Below are 18009 nucleotides of genomic sequence, written 5' to 3'. Positions count from 1 at the left end.
ATAAAAATATTTCCTTTCATTATTTATTACCATTTTTAAAGAGTCTACATAAGGCTCTGATTGAGGAGTCTAGTCCTACACCTCCATATTTCTGAATAAAATGGCAATTGTGATTCCAGATATATTAGCACATAAACCTCATCTTTGAACTTTCTGTTAAATGTACCTTTTGGTATATTTAGGTTTTCAATTTGAATTGGTTGCAAATGGAATCAATTGAAAGATTTTCATATTGAATCTACAGTATTTACTGGGGCTATAAAACAGTGATTTTAGCTCCTTCAGGTTGATGATGCATACAGAAATTAAAATTTCCAAATTTAACATGTAACGGAGAAAAATATTACAATCAATCCTGTATATACTCCCACAAAACGCACAGTCTTGTTTGTTTTTTTATCATTATCTATACCTGCACTTCTGTAGCTCAGATCACCAAGAATTTTATCTCCAACTTTTCTAAGTTTCCAGTGTTGCCTTAATCTCAAGAGTTCAGAGTTGAAGTCTCTTTGTAGCTTATTTTCTTGGTTTTCAGTAACTGATTTAGTCAATCTTTCTGCCCCTTTCAATAGGATTTGTGCTGCTCCAGCAAGTGACTTCTTTTTAGATATCAGCTGCAATGTTTGAGGATTCTATCAAAGACAAGACAAAAATGTAGTTCTAGATTTTTAAAAAATAACTTTAAAATTACTCATTTTCTCAACAATAAAATACCTACCCACAAGAAAATTTAAAAATTAAAGAAAACCAGAGAGAAGGGGATAAAATATAAATAACATAATATGATATTTAAAAAAAAATAATAACCTTGAACTATTTCTTTGGTCAACTCATAAAAAGACTTACCTTAAAGCCAACACCACAATAGATTGGAAAACAGAACTTACCTACCACCGCAGCCAACTCTGCCCAGTCTAGGTTAGGTTGCCCTCTTATGTGCTGCCATGTCCCCTACCATCCCCTGTGTATCCTTTTGTGGCACTCATTATAATCCCTGCTTGAATGTAGCCTATAAGATGGCAGAAACTTTTTACCATGATAGCCACAGACCCTAGAACAATGCCTGGCACCTAATAATTGATTCAATGACTAAATGAATGATTCCAATGAGTTTATTATCCTGTATTACTGAATGCTACTGAAGTACCTTTGGAATCAAGACTGAAAACATGTAGCATTAAATATTAAATGTACTTCAATGAATGCTAATTTTCTGAAAACAGATCAGAACCCAAAATCTATGTATTATGTATACATACATACATATTCTTAATCACCACTAATTTGTTTATTTTATTAACCAGAACACAGTTCCAAAAGCTGTGTTTAATAAAAAAAGTTTTTTCTGGCTGGGTGAGAAACAAAAATCAGTTTCATAAAAATGTCATAATGCTCTTCTAATCATTTCTGAGATGCCAATTTTAAGAAGTTCCAAGAAACTCCTCATTGAGAAATAGCACAAAATGGTGAAAAAGGCAATGGACTATCAGTGAGGGGCTAGTGTTCTTTTAGTCTTGGCTCTCTTGTTAGAGAGCTTTACTGCAACCTGAACACATCACAGATTTTTCTGGAACTTAGTTTTATCTCTGTAAATGAAGGAAGCAGACGTAATAATCTCTATTACGTCTGTCAGCACAATACTTCTAGATTCTGAGATGAGAAATTATCATGTCGTTACATTCAGTTAATTTTATCTGCAAGGGGTTTCTTATATTCATCACCTACTCTCCATGCTACTAACTTGGTCATGGCTCTAATGCCTGTTTCCCTTAAGGATCTCCCAAGTGGCCTCTTTAATTTCAGACTCTTCTTTCACCAATTCATCCTTCTACTGCACCCTTTTCATCTTCCAGTGTTCAAAAATTGAATACATTCTTCATTAAATTTCAACAATTCTAACAATCTTTCAATGTCCTCCATAATTTGACTTTTCTAACTATGTTCTTAAAAAAATTTTAAATTTTAAAATTTTAAGGTAGAACTTTGATAATTAAAAGATAAAGGACCGGAAAACCTAAGATGGCAGCTAGGAGAGACAGGGCAAAAAACACCTCCATGAAAAATACTAGATAGAGGCCAGAAAGTGACCCAGAACACCAGTTCCAGCAATGCACCAGGTGGACAAGGTGTGCTAAAGCCACAGGGACTGTGCACTTGGTGAAACCGGGAGGCTGCATTCTGAATCGAGTGAGTGAGTCTGCTGAACGTCTGGCAGCCATGCTGCAGTGTGGGGAAACTAAGGGTTGGCGTTTGGAGGTGGACTAGTTCTTTTTTTAAAAAACCCAAAAGTGGCTGCAGATACGGCAGCGAGAACCACACAGTGAAGTGCAGCAGGAAAGGGCTGTGCGAACGCCTCAATATCTGGCGTGGAAGATAGCCTTTCGCGTACCCGCTGCGAATTGTCTCGGAGCAAGGCAGGCAGAGGTTAGCCAAAAGGGAAAAAAAAACCATGCCCTTTGCAGCCATCTTCCCGGCAGGCTGAGAACGCTCCTGCTCAGTGCCAGAGCCACAGCCCAGGGCTGCGCCAAAAAACCCAGTGTGATGAGAAGTGTTTCCAACAACACGCGCACACGTCATAGTATCAGGCGTGGATGATAGCCTTTCACACACCCACAGCTAACTGTCCCAGAGCTGGGAAGGCAGAGCTGTGCGAAAAGGGGAAAATTAACATGCCCCATTCAGCCATCTTTACAGCAGGCTGGGAATGCCCCTGCATGGCCCAGCGGCCCAGGGCTTCCCTGGAGGGATGGCGTGCACTTGTGACGTAGCACAGCCTTCCCTCAGCAAAGGCCCTAGAAGGGCACGGCTGGGAAGAGGAACCCACCCAGAAATCCCAGGGACCCTATGCCAATACCAAGGACTTGTGGGTCAGCGGCAGAGACGATCTGTGGGAACACTGAAATGAAGGTTTAGACTCTTGCAACAGCCTTAAATCTCCAGGAACACCTGGGTGGTTTCATTATTAAAGCTGCCCTGCCTCCCTAACTGCTCAGACACACACCCCACATTCAGGGCAGACAGCACCAACAACACACCCAAACTTGGTGCACCAATTGGACCCCACAAGAACCAGACCCCCACACACCACAAAGACAAATTTGGGGAGAACTGACTTGAGTGCAATAGGTGACTCACGGACACCATCTGCTGGTTAGTTAGAGAAAGTGTACGACACCAAGCTGTAGATCTGACAAATTAGAGATTGGTGTCTGAATAATCCTTCATATTCTAAAATGCTATCAAGTAAAGCAAATGCCAAGAGCCCAAAAACAACAGAAAAGTTTAAAGCATATGATAAAACCAGACGATATGGATAACCCAAACACCCAAATCAAAAGATCAGAGGAGACAGTACTTGGAGCAATTAATCAAAGAACTAAAGATAAACAACAAGAGCATGGCACAGGATATAAAGGACATGAAGAAGACAATAGAAGAGCAAAAAGAAGAAATTGCAAGAGTAAATAAAAAAAATAGATGATCTTATGGAAATAAAAGAAACTGGTGACCAAATTAAAAAGATTCTGGATACTCATAGTACAAGACTAGAGGAAGTTGAACAATGACTCAGCAACCTCGAGAACTACAGAACGGAAAATGAAAGAACAAAAGAAAGAATGGGGAAAAAAATCGAAAAAATTGAAATGGATCTCAGGGATATCACAGATAAAATAAAACTTCCAAATATAAGACTCACTGGTGTCCCAGAAGGGGAAGAGAAGAGTAAAGGTCTAGAAAGAGTATTCAAAGAAATTGCTGGGGAAAACTTCCCAAACCTTCTACACAATGTAAATACACAAAGCATAAATGCCCAGTGAACTCCAAATAGAATAAATACAAATAAACCCACTCCAAGACATATTCTGATGAGACTGTCAAATACTGAAGAGAAGGAGCAAGTTCTGAAAGCAGCAAGAGAAAAGCAATTCACCACATACAAAGCAAACAACATAAGACTAAGTAGTGACTACTCAGCGGCCACCATGGAGGCAAAAAGGCAGTGGCATGACATATTTAAAATTCTGAGAGACAAAAATTTCCAACCAAGAATACTTTATCCAGCAAAACTCTCCTTCAAATTTGAGGAAGAGCTTAAAATTTTCATAAACAAATGCTGAGAGATTTTGCTAATAAAAGACCCACCTTACTTCAGATTCTAAAGGGAGCCCTACTGACAGAGAAATAAAGAAAGGAGAGAGAGATATAGAGAAATTTAACAGACATATATAGAACATTACATCCCAAATCACCAGGATACACATTCTTCCCTAGTGATCACGGAACTTTCTCCAGAATGAACCACACGCTGAGACATAAAACAAGCCTCAATAAATTTAAAAAAATTGAAATTATTCAAAGGACATTCTCTGACCACAGTGGAATACAAATAGAAGTCAATAATCATCAGAGACTCAGAAAATTAACAAACACCTGGAGGTTAAAAATGAGGGGGAGATGAAAACATTTCCAGATAATCAAAAGCTGAGGGACTTCATCACCAGTAGATCGGTCCTATAAGAAATGCTAAAGGGAATTGTGTAGGCTGAAAGGAAAGGACACTAAACAATTGACTGAAACCACATGAAGAAATAAAGATTTCTAGTAAAGATCACATGGTAAATATAAATACCAATACTACTGTATTTTTTGATTTGTAACTCCACTATTTACTTCCTACAGGATCTAAAATCAAATACATCAAGTGTAATGATAAATCAGTGGTTTTGGACTCAATGTAAAATATGTAATTTTTGACAAGAACTACATATAGGTCAGGAAATGGAGGAGTATAGGAACATAGTTTATGTGTCCTATTGAAGTCAAGTTGGTATCAAAGAAAACAAGATTGTTATAGTCTTAAGATGTTAAATTTAAGCCCCATGGTAAACACAAAGAAAGTATCAGAGAATATGACCACAGAGATGAAAAGCAGAGTATGGGTTACGAGAAGTCGGGGAAGGGGCAATGGGGAGTTAATAAGAAATGAGTGTAGGGGTTTTGTTTGGGGTGAAGGGAAATTTCTAGTAATGGATGGTGGGAAAGTGATGGCATTGCAACATTGTGAATGTGATTAATCCCACTAAACGGAACGCTTGGGAGAGGTTGGAATGGGAAGATTCATGCTGTATATATGTTTCCACAATTGAAAAAAGACAGCCTAAATAGATAATGACAATTAAATGCCATAGATGATCCTGGATGAGATCTAAGAATAGAGAAGAAAAGACTCAAAAGGACACAATTGGGACATGAGAAAAAAATGAAATATAGAAGGTAAGCTTTATATCAATGTTAAATTTCTTGAACTTAACTACACTTAATGTGATTACATAAATGAATATTCTTGTTCATAGGAAATGTATATGTGAATTATATTATTTGTTCAAGAATGTGTGCAACTTGCTCTCATATGTTCAGAAGACAGAGTAATAGATGATGGATGATAGACAGGGAGGGAGAGAGGGAAAGAAAGAAATGATAAAGTGACAAAATATTAAAGTTGGTAGATCGGGTATTGGTGGAGGGGGGTTGGGGTATGCTTGAGTTCTGTGTATGGGGTTTGTATTATTTTTGCAACTGTTACTGTAAGTTTGAATTTATTTCAGAATAAAAAAAAAAAAGATAAAGGCCCATCCTACCTCTCCTACCTTTAGTTATGTACTGTAATTAAGGTCAGGTTATTTAACCTCTCTAAACTACTTTTATCAACTGAAAATGAGTGTTGTTGTTTTTAGGTTTTAATGTATTGAAATAGCTAGAAGTAAATGCCTGAAACTACCAAACTCCAACCTAGTAGCCTTGACTCTTAAAGACTGTATAACAATGTAGATTACAAGGGGTGATAGTGTGATTGTGAAAACCTTGTGGACTGCACTCCCTTTATCCAGTGTTTAGATGGATGAGTAAAAAATGGGGACAAAAATTAAAAGAAAAATAGGGTGGGATGGGGGAGGGGGGTGATTTGGGTGTTCTTTTTTATTTTTATTTTTTATTCTTATTCTGATTCTTTCTGGTATAAAAAAATGTCCAAAAATAGATTGGGATGATGAATGCACAACTATACGATGGTACCGTGAATAGCTGATTGTACACCATGGATGACTATATGGTATGTGAATATATCTCGATAAAACTGAATTAAAAAAACAAAACAAAACAGAATTTACAAGAAAAAAAAAAGATGTGCCTGAAGTTGCATAGCTGATTAACGTTCTATCTACTGGACCAGTGCCATTCAGTTAAAGTAGCAAAATACCTAAAATTTCAAAAAGTATGTAAAATTCATTTGTGAAGCAATAGAATTAACAATGCATTTTTAATTTATATATTTCCATTCACTGATCGTGGCAATGAAATAAAGAACAAATCATACAGAAAAAAGAATTGAGTGTTGTTTAGGATTAAATGAGGCAATATATGCAAAGGCCTTAAAACAGGTCTTAGCATACAGCTATTCTGTAAGTATAAGCTGCTATTATTATCATTATGCTCACAACCTACATGATCAAAGTATATATGTGAGGGAGATAACGTGGACTAGTGTAATAGAAGAACTCCATGTAGGCTGCCCTTGAATCAGGCCCTGAAAAATGGGTAGGATATCATTCCTCTGTAGCTTCTCTCTTGCTGTTTCCCTGCCTAGAATAATAAAAAGAATAATAATGTAGCGTTTCTTGAATACTTATTATGTGCTAGATGTTAATCTAAATGCTTTATACGTATCATTTCATTTAATGCTCTGAAAAACCCCCAAAAGGTAGGATTTTTAAAACCTACTAATATCATCTTGAGATGACAATCCTATGATACAGAAAGGTCAACTGCCAACAAGTAGAGGAACTAGGTTGGTTTTGCTCAACAATCTAAATTCTATTCATATATATTTCAGGGCCTGGCTCAAAGGCAGCCTCCATGGAGCTCTTCGTTTTGCTTTACTCCTTATTATCTCCTTCTTACATGAACTTTGACAATGTCGTAAGTATAATACTGATAGCAGGTAATACTTATAGAATAGCTATGTGCCAGGCACAGGGCTAACAGTTTTACATGCAATAACTGCATTACATCATTTTATTTGTTCAATAATTACTTACTAAGCATCTGCTCTACATCAGGCACAGTGCTAGGCACTGAGGTTACAGGAACAGACACCACCAACAGGTTTTGTGTTCTTTGGAGTTTACACACTAGCCCTGACAATAAACCTGAGGCATTACAAGGGTAAAACAGACTGAGAGAGAGAAAGTAACTTGTATGAGATCACAAGCTAGTGAGGGTAGAGGTAGGATTTGAACTCAGGTCCAAGGAACACGAAAGGCATTTTACCATGACATTCTTGTGTAATATATTACAAACCAAAGACCCAGGCTGAAGGAACTTAATTTTGGGAAACTTTTATAATAAAATGACAGGTAGTGCATAAATAGATACAGTTTTTGTTTTTTTTTTAATGCAATGTTATTGAGATATATTCACACTACACAGTTTTATACCTTTGTTTTGGACTGGGTAGTCTGTAAATTTTCATCTGGACTTAATTTTACAAGAAAGGAAAACAGAACAAAAGGCACACAGTCTAAAAAATGCTTCTGGAATTTGATAAAAGGATACCATATTTCAATTAAAGCCCACAAATTTTATTATACCTGTTTTGGAGGAAGTGGATCCTGAGAGACTGGATCAAGAGTCATAAACTTTTTATCCCTGACAATACTGAGAACATCATAGAGAACACACATTTCTGTCAGGGCACTTCTCAAATTGTTCCTCACTGAGTCCCAAGGCCACAAGGAAGGCTGAAATTTTACCAACCCTAAAAAAAGAAAAGAGAAAAAAGAAAAGGGCAAGTATTAGCTACACTGAATAAAAGATAGGTTAGAAGCCTAAAAATACTAAATGGAGAAACAATTACTTCAAATCGCTCCCTCTTCTTTTATCACATTCCTTCCATTCTTTGTTCAATCTTTAACAGTTAAGTTAGCATTCCTACAATGGCAAAACAAATACAACATCTAATTTCCGTGGGTTAAATCTATTATTGAAACATTATAGGTAGGCACTTAAAACCTTTTCAAATTCATTCAAGTCTTTTAAATGACTTTTTCTCAACTTTTAAAACTTGTATAAGTAATTCTAGAAAATTTCCAAAATACAGAAGTTACAAAAATAAAAATGACCTATCATGCCATCATTTAGATATCAATACGTGCTCACATTAAGAGTTCAAACAATACAGAATGAAAGAGAATAAAAAGTCAAAGTTCTACTTCAGTCCCCACCTCCAGTCTTCCCCCTCCTGAGAAGTGGTCAGGATTAACCGTTGGGTTAAACATTTCCAAATGTTTTCCTATGCATTTACACACACACACTCCCAATTTTTTTATCAGTTGCTTTTTTCCCCACTTACTAACATATCCTAGAGACACTTCCACACTGGCACAGATTTACTAAATTCTTTTTAACACTGTATGGTATACTGGAGCATGGTTGTACTGTAGTTTAACCATTCTCATTTAATGGACATGCAGATTGCTCCCAACAATGTTACATCTTGAACATATACCTGTGTACATGTACAACTTTTTCTGTAAGTTAAATTCTTAACCATGCTATTAGTAGATCAAAAGATACGCAAATATAATATTTTGTACATACTAAACCACCAAACTGTCTTCCAAAAAGACTCTACCATTTCATATTCTCAACATTGGATACAAATAATCTTTCAAATTTCTGTGAATTTTATATATGAAATTCTTAAAATTCTTAAATTTTAAAATTTTAAAATTCTAAAAATGCAATCTTAATGATGTTTTAATTTGCATCTCCTTGCTAGTAAGACTGAGCATATTTTGCTTACTGGCATCTGAAATCCCTACTCTGTGAGTTCATTGTTTATATTTGTGGGCTATTTTTCCAATGAGTTATCTTTTTTAAGTTTGAAGGAACTCTTTGAATATTAGTTTTGTATCATGTATTGCAAATACTTTTCCCAGTCTGTCATTTATTTTACTGTATATGGTATCTTTCCTCATTATTATTTTTTAATTTTATGTAACCAATACATCTATTCCTTTATAATTTCTGTTTCCAATCTTGCTTAAGAATATCTCTCCTACTCTCAGTTACATAACTCTTCTTTTAATATTTCTTCCAATATTTATTTTCTTTATTTGGCACTTCAATCTTTGTGAAGTTAATTTTTGTGAGAGATATGGGTGGTACTTACTTTTTTCCCCAAATAGATACCCAATTGTCCTAACAACACTGGCTTGAAATGCTATCTTTAAATTTCTATTTACACGGGATCTGTTGCATAAATAACATATTGTGATTATTATTTTATCCCTGACAATAAAGAGAATCTAAAAATCACTCATTGTTTCTACAATTGCCTCCTAACCTCTTTCCGGTTTTGTGTTCTCTATAATTCATTTACTACATAGCAGCCAAAGTGACCTTTTTAAAACAAAATCGTCTCCATCTCTACTAAAACCTTCCAAAAGCTTCCCATTGCCCTTATACTAAAACCAAATACTTATCCTGGCCCACCAGGTTCTACATGATCTGGCCCCTGTCATCTTTTGAACCTACATCATTTTGTACTCTACTCAACACAGACTTCTTTTCCATTTCAGTAAGCGCTACTATCATTATCTACATTGCACAAAAAAGCAAGTAACTTGGCCAAGGTCTCACAGCTAGTAAGTGGCAGAGCACAAAATGAGCCTACAGAATGCAGTCTTAACCACGGAAGAGTAGGGCCACTTTTTTTTTTTTCATTTTTATTGAGATTGTTCAGATACCATACAATTATCCAAAGATCCAAAGTGTACAATCACTTGCCCCTGGGTACCCTCATACAGCTGTGCATCCATCACACTTAATTTTTGTTCAATTTTTAGAAACTTTTCATTACTCCAGACAAGAAATAAAGTGAAAGATGAAAGAAAAAAAGAAAAGGAAACTCTAATCCTCCACTATCCCTAACCAACCCCCCTCAATTGTTGACTCCTAGTATTGATTTAGTACATTTGTTACTGTTTATGAAAAAATGTTGAAATACTACTAACTGTAGTATATAGTTTGTAATAGATATATAGTTCTTCCCTATATGCCCCTCTATTATCAACTTCTAATTGTATCGTCATACATTTGTTCTGGTTCATGAAGTGATTTCTAGTATTTGTACAGTTGATCATGGACATTGCCCACCATAGGATTCAGATTTATACATTCCCATCTTTTGACCTCCAACTTTCCTTCTGGTGACATATATGACTCTGAGCTTCCCCTTTCCACCTCATTCACGCACCATTCGGCGCTGTTACTTATTCTCACATCTTGCTACCAACACCCCTGTTCATTTCCAGACATTTGAGTTCATCCTAATTCAACATTCTCCTCATATTAAGCAACCACTCCCCATTCTTAAGCCTCGTCCTATATCTTGGTACCCTATATTTCATGTCTATGAGTTTACATATTATAATTAGTTCCTGTCAGTAGGGCCACTTTTAAAAGCAGCTCTTTTCAAAGTGTAATTCTATTTGAACACTTCACCAGTGACAAAGTCTCAAACGCTCCCACTCAAGATGACCCGCAGAAAGATGAAAAGTATTAAGAGTCAACAGTGTCCTAAATTGTCCCACAGCTTAAAAAAGAAAAATTAAAAAGTCGATGAGCACAATTATTACTCCGCGCGGAGGCTGCTTTCAGCATGTCATCTTGTGAGGGAAAGGCAGAGTGCTATTACCGGGAGTGTACGGGCACCCCATACCCAGCTCGGCAGACTGCAGCAGCAGATCCTGGCCGGAAGAGGCAAGGGCCTTACCTTCCTCGTCTTCCTGGTCTGCGCTGGACCCAGCGCCCGCCCAATCTTGCGCGTCGCCCTCCGCCCCCGCTGCCTCCTCCTCTTCGGAGCCCGAACCCTGGCTGAAGTCGATCCGCTGGGCCAGACGCGCCAGATTCTGCGACATGGACAACGGCTGCAAGTAAGTCTCGGTGCCATCCAGGCCCACCTCCTGGACTTGCTTCTCGCAGGCCGACTCGATGCTGATCCGTACAGCACGCACCCCAGACATGCTGGCGGCGTTGGAGTGCGGTCGGGGTACCCGGCGAGAACCGATACCAGAGTTCGAAGTAGAGGCGCCTCAACAGAAGCCAGGAACGAGGGAACCTAAAGGCCTCCGGGGCCGCTTGGGAAACCAAACACTCCTCTCTGGCCGGAAATAAAGCATAGGACCCAGCGACTTTCCCAGAATGCAGTGCACTACCCTTGCTCGGATGCCCACAAAAGCAAAACTGAGCAGGCGCGGGCTGCTCCGTGCGCGCGCGTTCCGGGAGAATCCTATTGGAGCAGCGGGGAAAACTTCCGGTCAGTATGATGCGTGCCTGGTATGGAGGGAGGAACGGAGGAATGGATTTCGTTACAAAAGACGTAGAGAGACTGACTTTTCAATTTTAAAGAAATGGGTGGGTCCTTGGATCTTAGCAATGAGAGCCCCTCTGAGAGTACTGAGATTTGGGGGCGTACACCTACTAAGTAGAACTTAACATATCTGAAACGTTACAGATTAATAAATTGTGTAGTTTGAGGAAGGCAGTTCATTGTGCTTATTACTACTCATAGTTGTACTTTATAATTAGTTTATTATCTGGTTTCCCCGTGAGTTTTAAGCTCCGTGATGGGAACATCTCCGGCGAACGTAACAGATGCGCTTAGTAAATATTTATTGAATATATATTGAATATTGAGTGAATGAATATTTATTTATTGAATGAATGAATGAATATTTATTGAATGAATGAATAATGGCTCAATATACAATCAAAGAAAGCTGTGCTCTCAAAAACACAAAAAAATGTGTTGACAATGGAAGAGGGTATTTTTTGATTCTAGAAAACAAACGAGCAGCGCTTACCCTTGGCTGCTCAAGGAAGATATATTTCCTTTATTCATTCCTGCAAAACATATTTACTGGGTGCCTAGAAAAAGCCAGGTAGGTGCTATGCAAGGCACTGGTGATAGAAAAGAAAACAGGCATGATCTTTGCCATCAAGGCTTTTGCAGTCTAGAGGGGAAAACAAACTTTAGATAATTACACTACTAGTTAATTGTACTTGTGTAGGCATAGTAAGTACTACAAGGGAGATGTTCAGGAATCTGACGGTACGCATCATCTGGTTGCATAGAGGTTAAGCATTTTTGATTGGGGAGAACAAGAGTAGGAAAAAGGTGCATAGTATGAATGATAAACAATGTTGGAAAAACAGTTTGGGACTAAATTATGGAGGGACTTAAATTCTGTACTAAAATGTCTGTAGGTCCTAAGGAGCTATGGAAGGTTTTTAGGTTGGCAGTGATTTTGACCAGAGCTGAGTTGTAGGAAGATTAATCTGTAATATGGATTTGAGGTAGGAAAAGAAAAAAGAGGCAGAAAAACCACCTAGGATTTATTATAAGAAGTGAGAACAGTGACTTTGGGTATGGAGTTGAGGAATGTGGTTGTTAGGTTGGAGTCATTCAGGAATCCACACAACGCAGCGAGTCATGGTTTAAGTAGCGAGTTTAAGGTTTATTAGAGGAAGAAAGCAGGTGGGAGCCAGCGAAAAGAAAGAAAGAAAATGGCCCCAGCTCTCCTGAGAGCAGCATTTTTTAAACATGTGGGGAGGGAAGGGTGTCTTGTGCTTTGAGTGGGTGAGGGCTTATCAACTTCTGAGCTGATTGGTTGCTAGGGTTCTAACACACTACTCTTCTTTGATGTGCAGCTGTATTATCTATGTGGAGGAAGCAGGCCTTTTGGCTTGCTTGTGGTTGGTTCATCTTATGGGCCTATCTGATCTTGTCTTATCCACCTTTTGGGGTCAAGGCACCACTATGACTGGGATTTCTAAAACAGCCTTCAACCCTTAGTTTATGGCGCACTTGGTATCTATGAGATAAACTGCAGGACCCCTGGATCAGACATTCCTTCTATATGTTAGACTTTTTTCTGGGGTCTGACAGTGGTGTATTCAAGAACAAAATGGAGGAATAGGCAAAGGTTTGGATTTAGGGGATCACAGGAATTGAGATTTCATGCCTGAGTGACTGAGAATAAGTAATTAGAAGATTAAGAAGTAGGGGTCCCTGGTTCCCCAAGGAAGTATTTCATTTAGTAATAATTCCACAGGAGAAGACGTATTATTTTCTATTACAAAACCCTATACTTAATTTAAAGAATTAACACTTAACAATTAACATAGCCAATCTTATTTCACCTATCTCCCCCCATCAGAAGACTCAATAATGTGAAGATGCCAGTTCTCTGGAAATTAAGAAATAAATTGAATGCAAATCTAATGGAAAACATAACAAAATATTTTACTGGAATTTGACTTTCTATTTTGATTTTAAATTCATTGCTATGAAGGGCATAGTCAAAGCAATAAGATGAAAAAGAAATATGAAGAATGACGGACTTGAACAGACAAGTCATTATTTCTAGATAATATGATTATAGATTTAGAAAATTAGCTAAAAACCTACCAGAACTCATAAAGTCCAGGAAAGTGGGAATATATGGAAAATACACAAATCAAAAGTTTTTTAAAAAAATATTCACATAATGTTTTATTTGCTTTCCTCTTTGGAACATTCCAAAATTCATAATGGCCAGTGGAACTTTCCTTGCTAAAGTATTGCTCAACGTGACAAATTTCTAACAAAAAATATTTTAATGTACAGTGCCTTCATTTTACTCTTGAGGAGGCAACATGTGAAAGTTACATTTAGGTCGTAAAACTCAGGTTACAAATACAAGATAATTATCAACTAATATCATATTTCTGGTTTCCTGGAAAGCGTAACAGTTTTGACAGTCATGCTTAACACCTTGGTTAAATAAAGAGAAAATGGGCAGGTATGCCATAAAGGTATGCAAAGATTTAACAGTTCAAGTAATCCTTAGCCCTTCTGAGAAATTATAGATAGGACATATGTATTAAATATTTCTGTAATATGGTGATTTCAGGAATTAGTGGCTGTCATTCAGTTCATGCATTCAAAGTAACTGCAGTTATTTATCACTGAAAACTGGATTCAAATAAATTATAGCTCAGTGAGCTAAGGATACTAAGATACCTTATATTCAAAAATATAGTTTAAATCTGGAAAGCTTACAGTAAAAGAATACTTGTAACTCATAATTACCTTTAGATATAATTAAGACTGCACTACTATACTTAATTAGGTGTGCTGTTATGCATAGTTAATTCCAATTACCATATTATATACATTTACTGGTCATCAACAGCACAGATTTTTATGCTCCAAAAGAATTATTGATCCAGTAAAATGGCTACATTTAATTTTCTTTTAGAGACAGATGAACTAGATTGAAGGAAGATTGGCTTCTCTTGATATCTTAAATTCCTGATAAAAATTTAGCAAAGAAATAATTATATATTTTGCCTAACATCAAATGTTGGGGACAATTAAGGTAGCATATATAATATTCACCTTCAGCGATACCAGTGACATGCAACATGGCCGCCAGGGCTGATGCAAGAACAGCCTAAGCTATAATTAGCCTTCTTCAAGGAAGTAACAGTAGTTCCCGCCTAAGCAGTAGCTAGTTCGCGCCTAAACAGTAGCCGCCCATTGGCCATCCACCCCAGCAACAGTTACCACCAATCCCAGACCCCCAGCAACAGCAACCGCCAATCCCCCTATATCTGCCTTCCACCCTAGCAACAGCAGCAGCCAATCCTAGATCGCCACCCGTCCTTACTAGCCACTCCCTCCACCCTTAGAGTATATATACCCTGCCTCTTCAATAAAATTTTGCAGCTTGATCAGAAACCTGTCTTGCTGTTGTTCTTCGTGTCTCTTGTCCCATACCATTCTTCCTTCGCAGGACTTGGAGCTTCCGTTGATCGTCCCGCGGGCCGGGACAATCAAATAATCTGTAAAAAATTTCTAAGATAGAAGCATTTCATGTTCAGTTTCCAAAAATAGAGGCTAACAAAGTATTTACATTCCTCTGTGAAGTAAACATAAAAAAACAAAGTACAAAAATTGATCTCGGCTTTTGAATGTCCCACTTAGTTACATAAAGTATTTTCTGTCCCAGTACTGCCTCAAATTCAAAAGATATTTATTTACTTTCTAAAACCATGACAGTCTTCATTTCAAACCATTCAGTCGGTTTCCACGGCAACACTGCGGGATTCCATGGGTACCATAAGTCGCATTAGTTGATGGTGGAATTTCTCATTCTTTTTTACATTTTGAGCTTGGTCTGTTCTATACAGCAAACAAACTAAATCATCTATTACTTTAACGCAGACTCCCATCAGAATGCCTATATTTGAGAACCACACGTGCCTCCATGGGGTCTGCGAGGTAGAGCTGCTCGGCCGCGGGCTGAACTCCCTGCTTTAGTCCTGAGGCATTTTGGGCTCGAGGTGGAAAAGAAGCGGAAGCGAGTCAAGGCCGCGGGACCGGAGGCGGTGCGACCCCGCCCACCTGCCCCTACCTACCGCCCGCGGCCGCGGCCACCGGAGCCCCGAGTCCCAGTGGTCTCAGATGGTGGCGCCGCCTCGCGCCAGCGCCTCGCTGCATTGGACCAAATCAACAGTTTTCAATGCTAGCAATAATTAGTTGGAAACTATACTGAGATAAATTATTGTTTTTTTTTTTTTTATTGGCTCATGAGTCATAAAATATCTAGAAATAAACTTAAGGAAATTCTAAGGTATGGAGAGGATAAAATTTACTTGTTTTACTATTTAAAACAAACAAAAAACAACCTGAACAGAGAAAACATACTGTAGTTTTAAGCAGGAAACCTCAGTAAAATAGAAATATCAGTTCGTGCCAAAATAATCTATAAATTTAATGCATTTTCCAATCAAGATCTCATTGGGATTTTTAAAATAATTTGACAAGTTGATTGTCAATTTCATCTGAAAGAGCCAAGGACATTTAGAAAATGGAAAATAATGAAGAGGAACTTCGCATACATATCAAAATGCACTGTAAAGTTACTATGCAGAAAAGAGGTAACGAAGCAGGCCTGGGACTGCTCACGTTACAAAGGGCCTTGGCCAAGGGCTGGCCCTTGGCTGGTGCCTGGGAGCTTGGATTTCAGGAAAGTTCCCACTATCCCTAGCTAAGTGTGGCTCACTGTGCCTAAACTGTACAATGTGGTTTATGCTGAACACCTGCTTTCCTTCTGGGAGTCTGGAATTTTGCTATTTGCTAAGCAGAGGGTGCCTACATGACCAGCCCCCAGTAAATACCAGGGGCACTGAGTCTTAAATGAGCTTTTCCGATGGAGAGCATTTCATCTGTGTTGTTATAATTCATTGCTGAAGGAGTTAAGCATATCAGGTGTGATTCCACTGGGAGAGGATTCCTGGAAAGCTTAGGCCTGGTTTCCTCAGGGCTTCACCTATTTCCTTTTGCTGATTTTGCCTTGTTTTCTTTGATGTAATAAATCACAGCCATGAATACGATTCTACGCTGAATCCTATGAATCTTCCTAGTGAATAACTGAACCTAGGGGTCATCTTGGGGACCTCCGACATAGCTACAGTAATTAAAATCATAGAAATGGACCAATGAAAAATGAAACAGAATACAAATATATGTACAAACAGTAATTTAATAAAATAGAAGAGTCTCAAATCAGCAATTAAACAATCTATTCATTATTCAATTATATTGGGGCATTTGGCTATTTATCGTTAACTGTTGCCACAAGAATGCTGTGTAGCAAGTATAAAACCTCAGAGGCAAATAACAATAAGCATTTATTTCTCATACTTCTGCAGTTAGGTTGGGGCATCTATTATCTCAGCTGGCCTTGCTCATGCACCAATGGCTAAAATGAGGTCACCTGATCAAGGCTGAGCTCAACTGGTTGCTTCAAATTATAGATCCACAAGTCATCCAGATGATTCTGCACCATGTGTCTCTCATTCCCCTAGGACCAGCAGGCTAGTCAGGGCATGTTCTTCTCAGGTCAGTGGCAGTGGCTCAAGAGGCAAGCCTTTTCTGCATCACATCTCTAATATTTAGAAGTCACATGACCAAGCCCAAACATCAAGGGAGATAGGGACACATTCAACCATTTTAGTTGCAGAAACGGCAGTTACACGGCAAAGGAGTGTGATTGTAGGAGCAACGGAGCCAACAATTCAATCTATCATAAATAATCAGTTACATTCCCCTGTCTCATATCATAAAGAAAAATAAATTCCAAATGGATTAAAGACCTAAGAATATAAACAACCCCCCCCAAATCAGTGGAAGATATAAAAGAATTTTGTTTTTATAATATTATGGTGAGGGAAGACTTTCTCACTAAAGCACCAAACCAGAAGCCATAGAGGAAAAGATGTATAGATAGCTAGGTAGAATTTTTAAGGTTCCATACCAAAAAAGGCAACACAGGAAAACTAGGAGATAAGTGATTAACTAGAATAAAATATTTGCAGACAAAGGCATGAAGTGGCAATATATAGGAAAAAAATTCAAATGGGCAATACACATGTGAAAAGATATTCAGCTCTGTAAATAATTCAAGAAATGTAAATAAATCAAAGAAATTAAATGAGATGTTTTTCATCCATCAGATTGGTAGAATTTTTCTTTAATAACGTCTAGAATTGGTTAGAGTAAAGGAAATGAACTTTCATATACACTGTAAGAGTATAAGTTAAAACCTTTTAGAGGGCAGTTTAGCAATATTGAAATGTAAAATATTTTACCCACTATTTCCACTTTTAGACATTTATCCTATAGTAACATTCCCATGGGTGCTCAAAGGAAAAAAAATATACTACTTCAGCACTGTTTTTAAGAATGAAGAATTGAAAACCCAAGCATTTTAACCAGTTTAATTGAGAAGTCTCAGCTCCTTGTGGTACATCATAAATCTTTTTCCCCCATACATTTATCCCAGCTGCACTACATTGAATCCCTTTTCCATTCTTTAATCTTGAACAGATTCCATAATG

At 37.8% G+C, this 18009-nt stretch overlaps 1 protein-coding gene across 1 annotated transcript in view; it reads right to left on the bottom strand.

Moving 5' to 3' along the window:
* MED17 (mediator complex subunit 17) overlaps nt 1-11251 on the bottom strand; it is a 33825-nt gene extending 22574 nt beyond the window's left edge. The window contains exons 1-3 of the mRNA XM_037841132.1: nt 10835-11251; nt 7647-7813; nt 413-632 (exon numbers count right to left, since the gene is read on the bottom strand). Of these exons, the coding sequence (XP_037697060.1) occupies nt 413-632; nt 7647-7813; nt 10835-11084 (637 nt within the window). The 5' untranslated portion in view covers nt 11085-11251. The remainder of the gene's footprint in view (nt 1-412; nt 633-7646; nt 7814-10834) is intronic.
* Nucleotides 11252-18009: the final 6758 nt, after the last annotated feature.

Source organism: Choloepus didactylus, chromosome 6 (assembly GCF_015220235.1).
Source record: "Choloepus didactylus isolate mChoDid1 chromosome 6, mChoDid1.pri, whole genome shotgun sequence".
NCBI classification, from domain to species: Eukaryota; Metazoa; Chordata; class Mammalia; order Pilosa; family Megalonychidae; genus Choloepus; species Choloepus didactylus.
The sequence above is the reverse complement of the archived record's forward strand: the minus strand, read 5'-3'. Positions and strand labels throughout refer to the sequence as shown.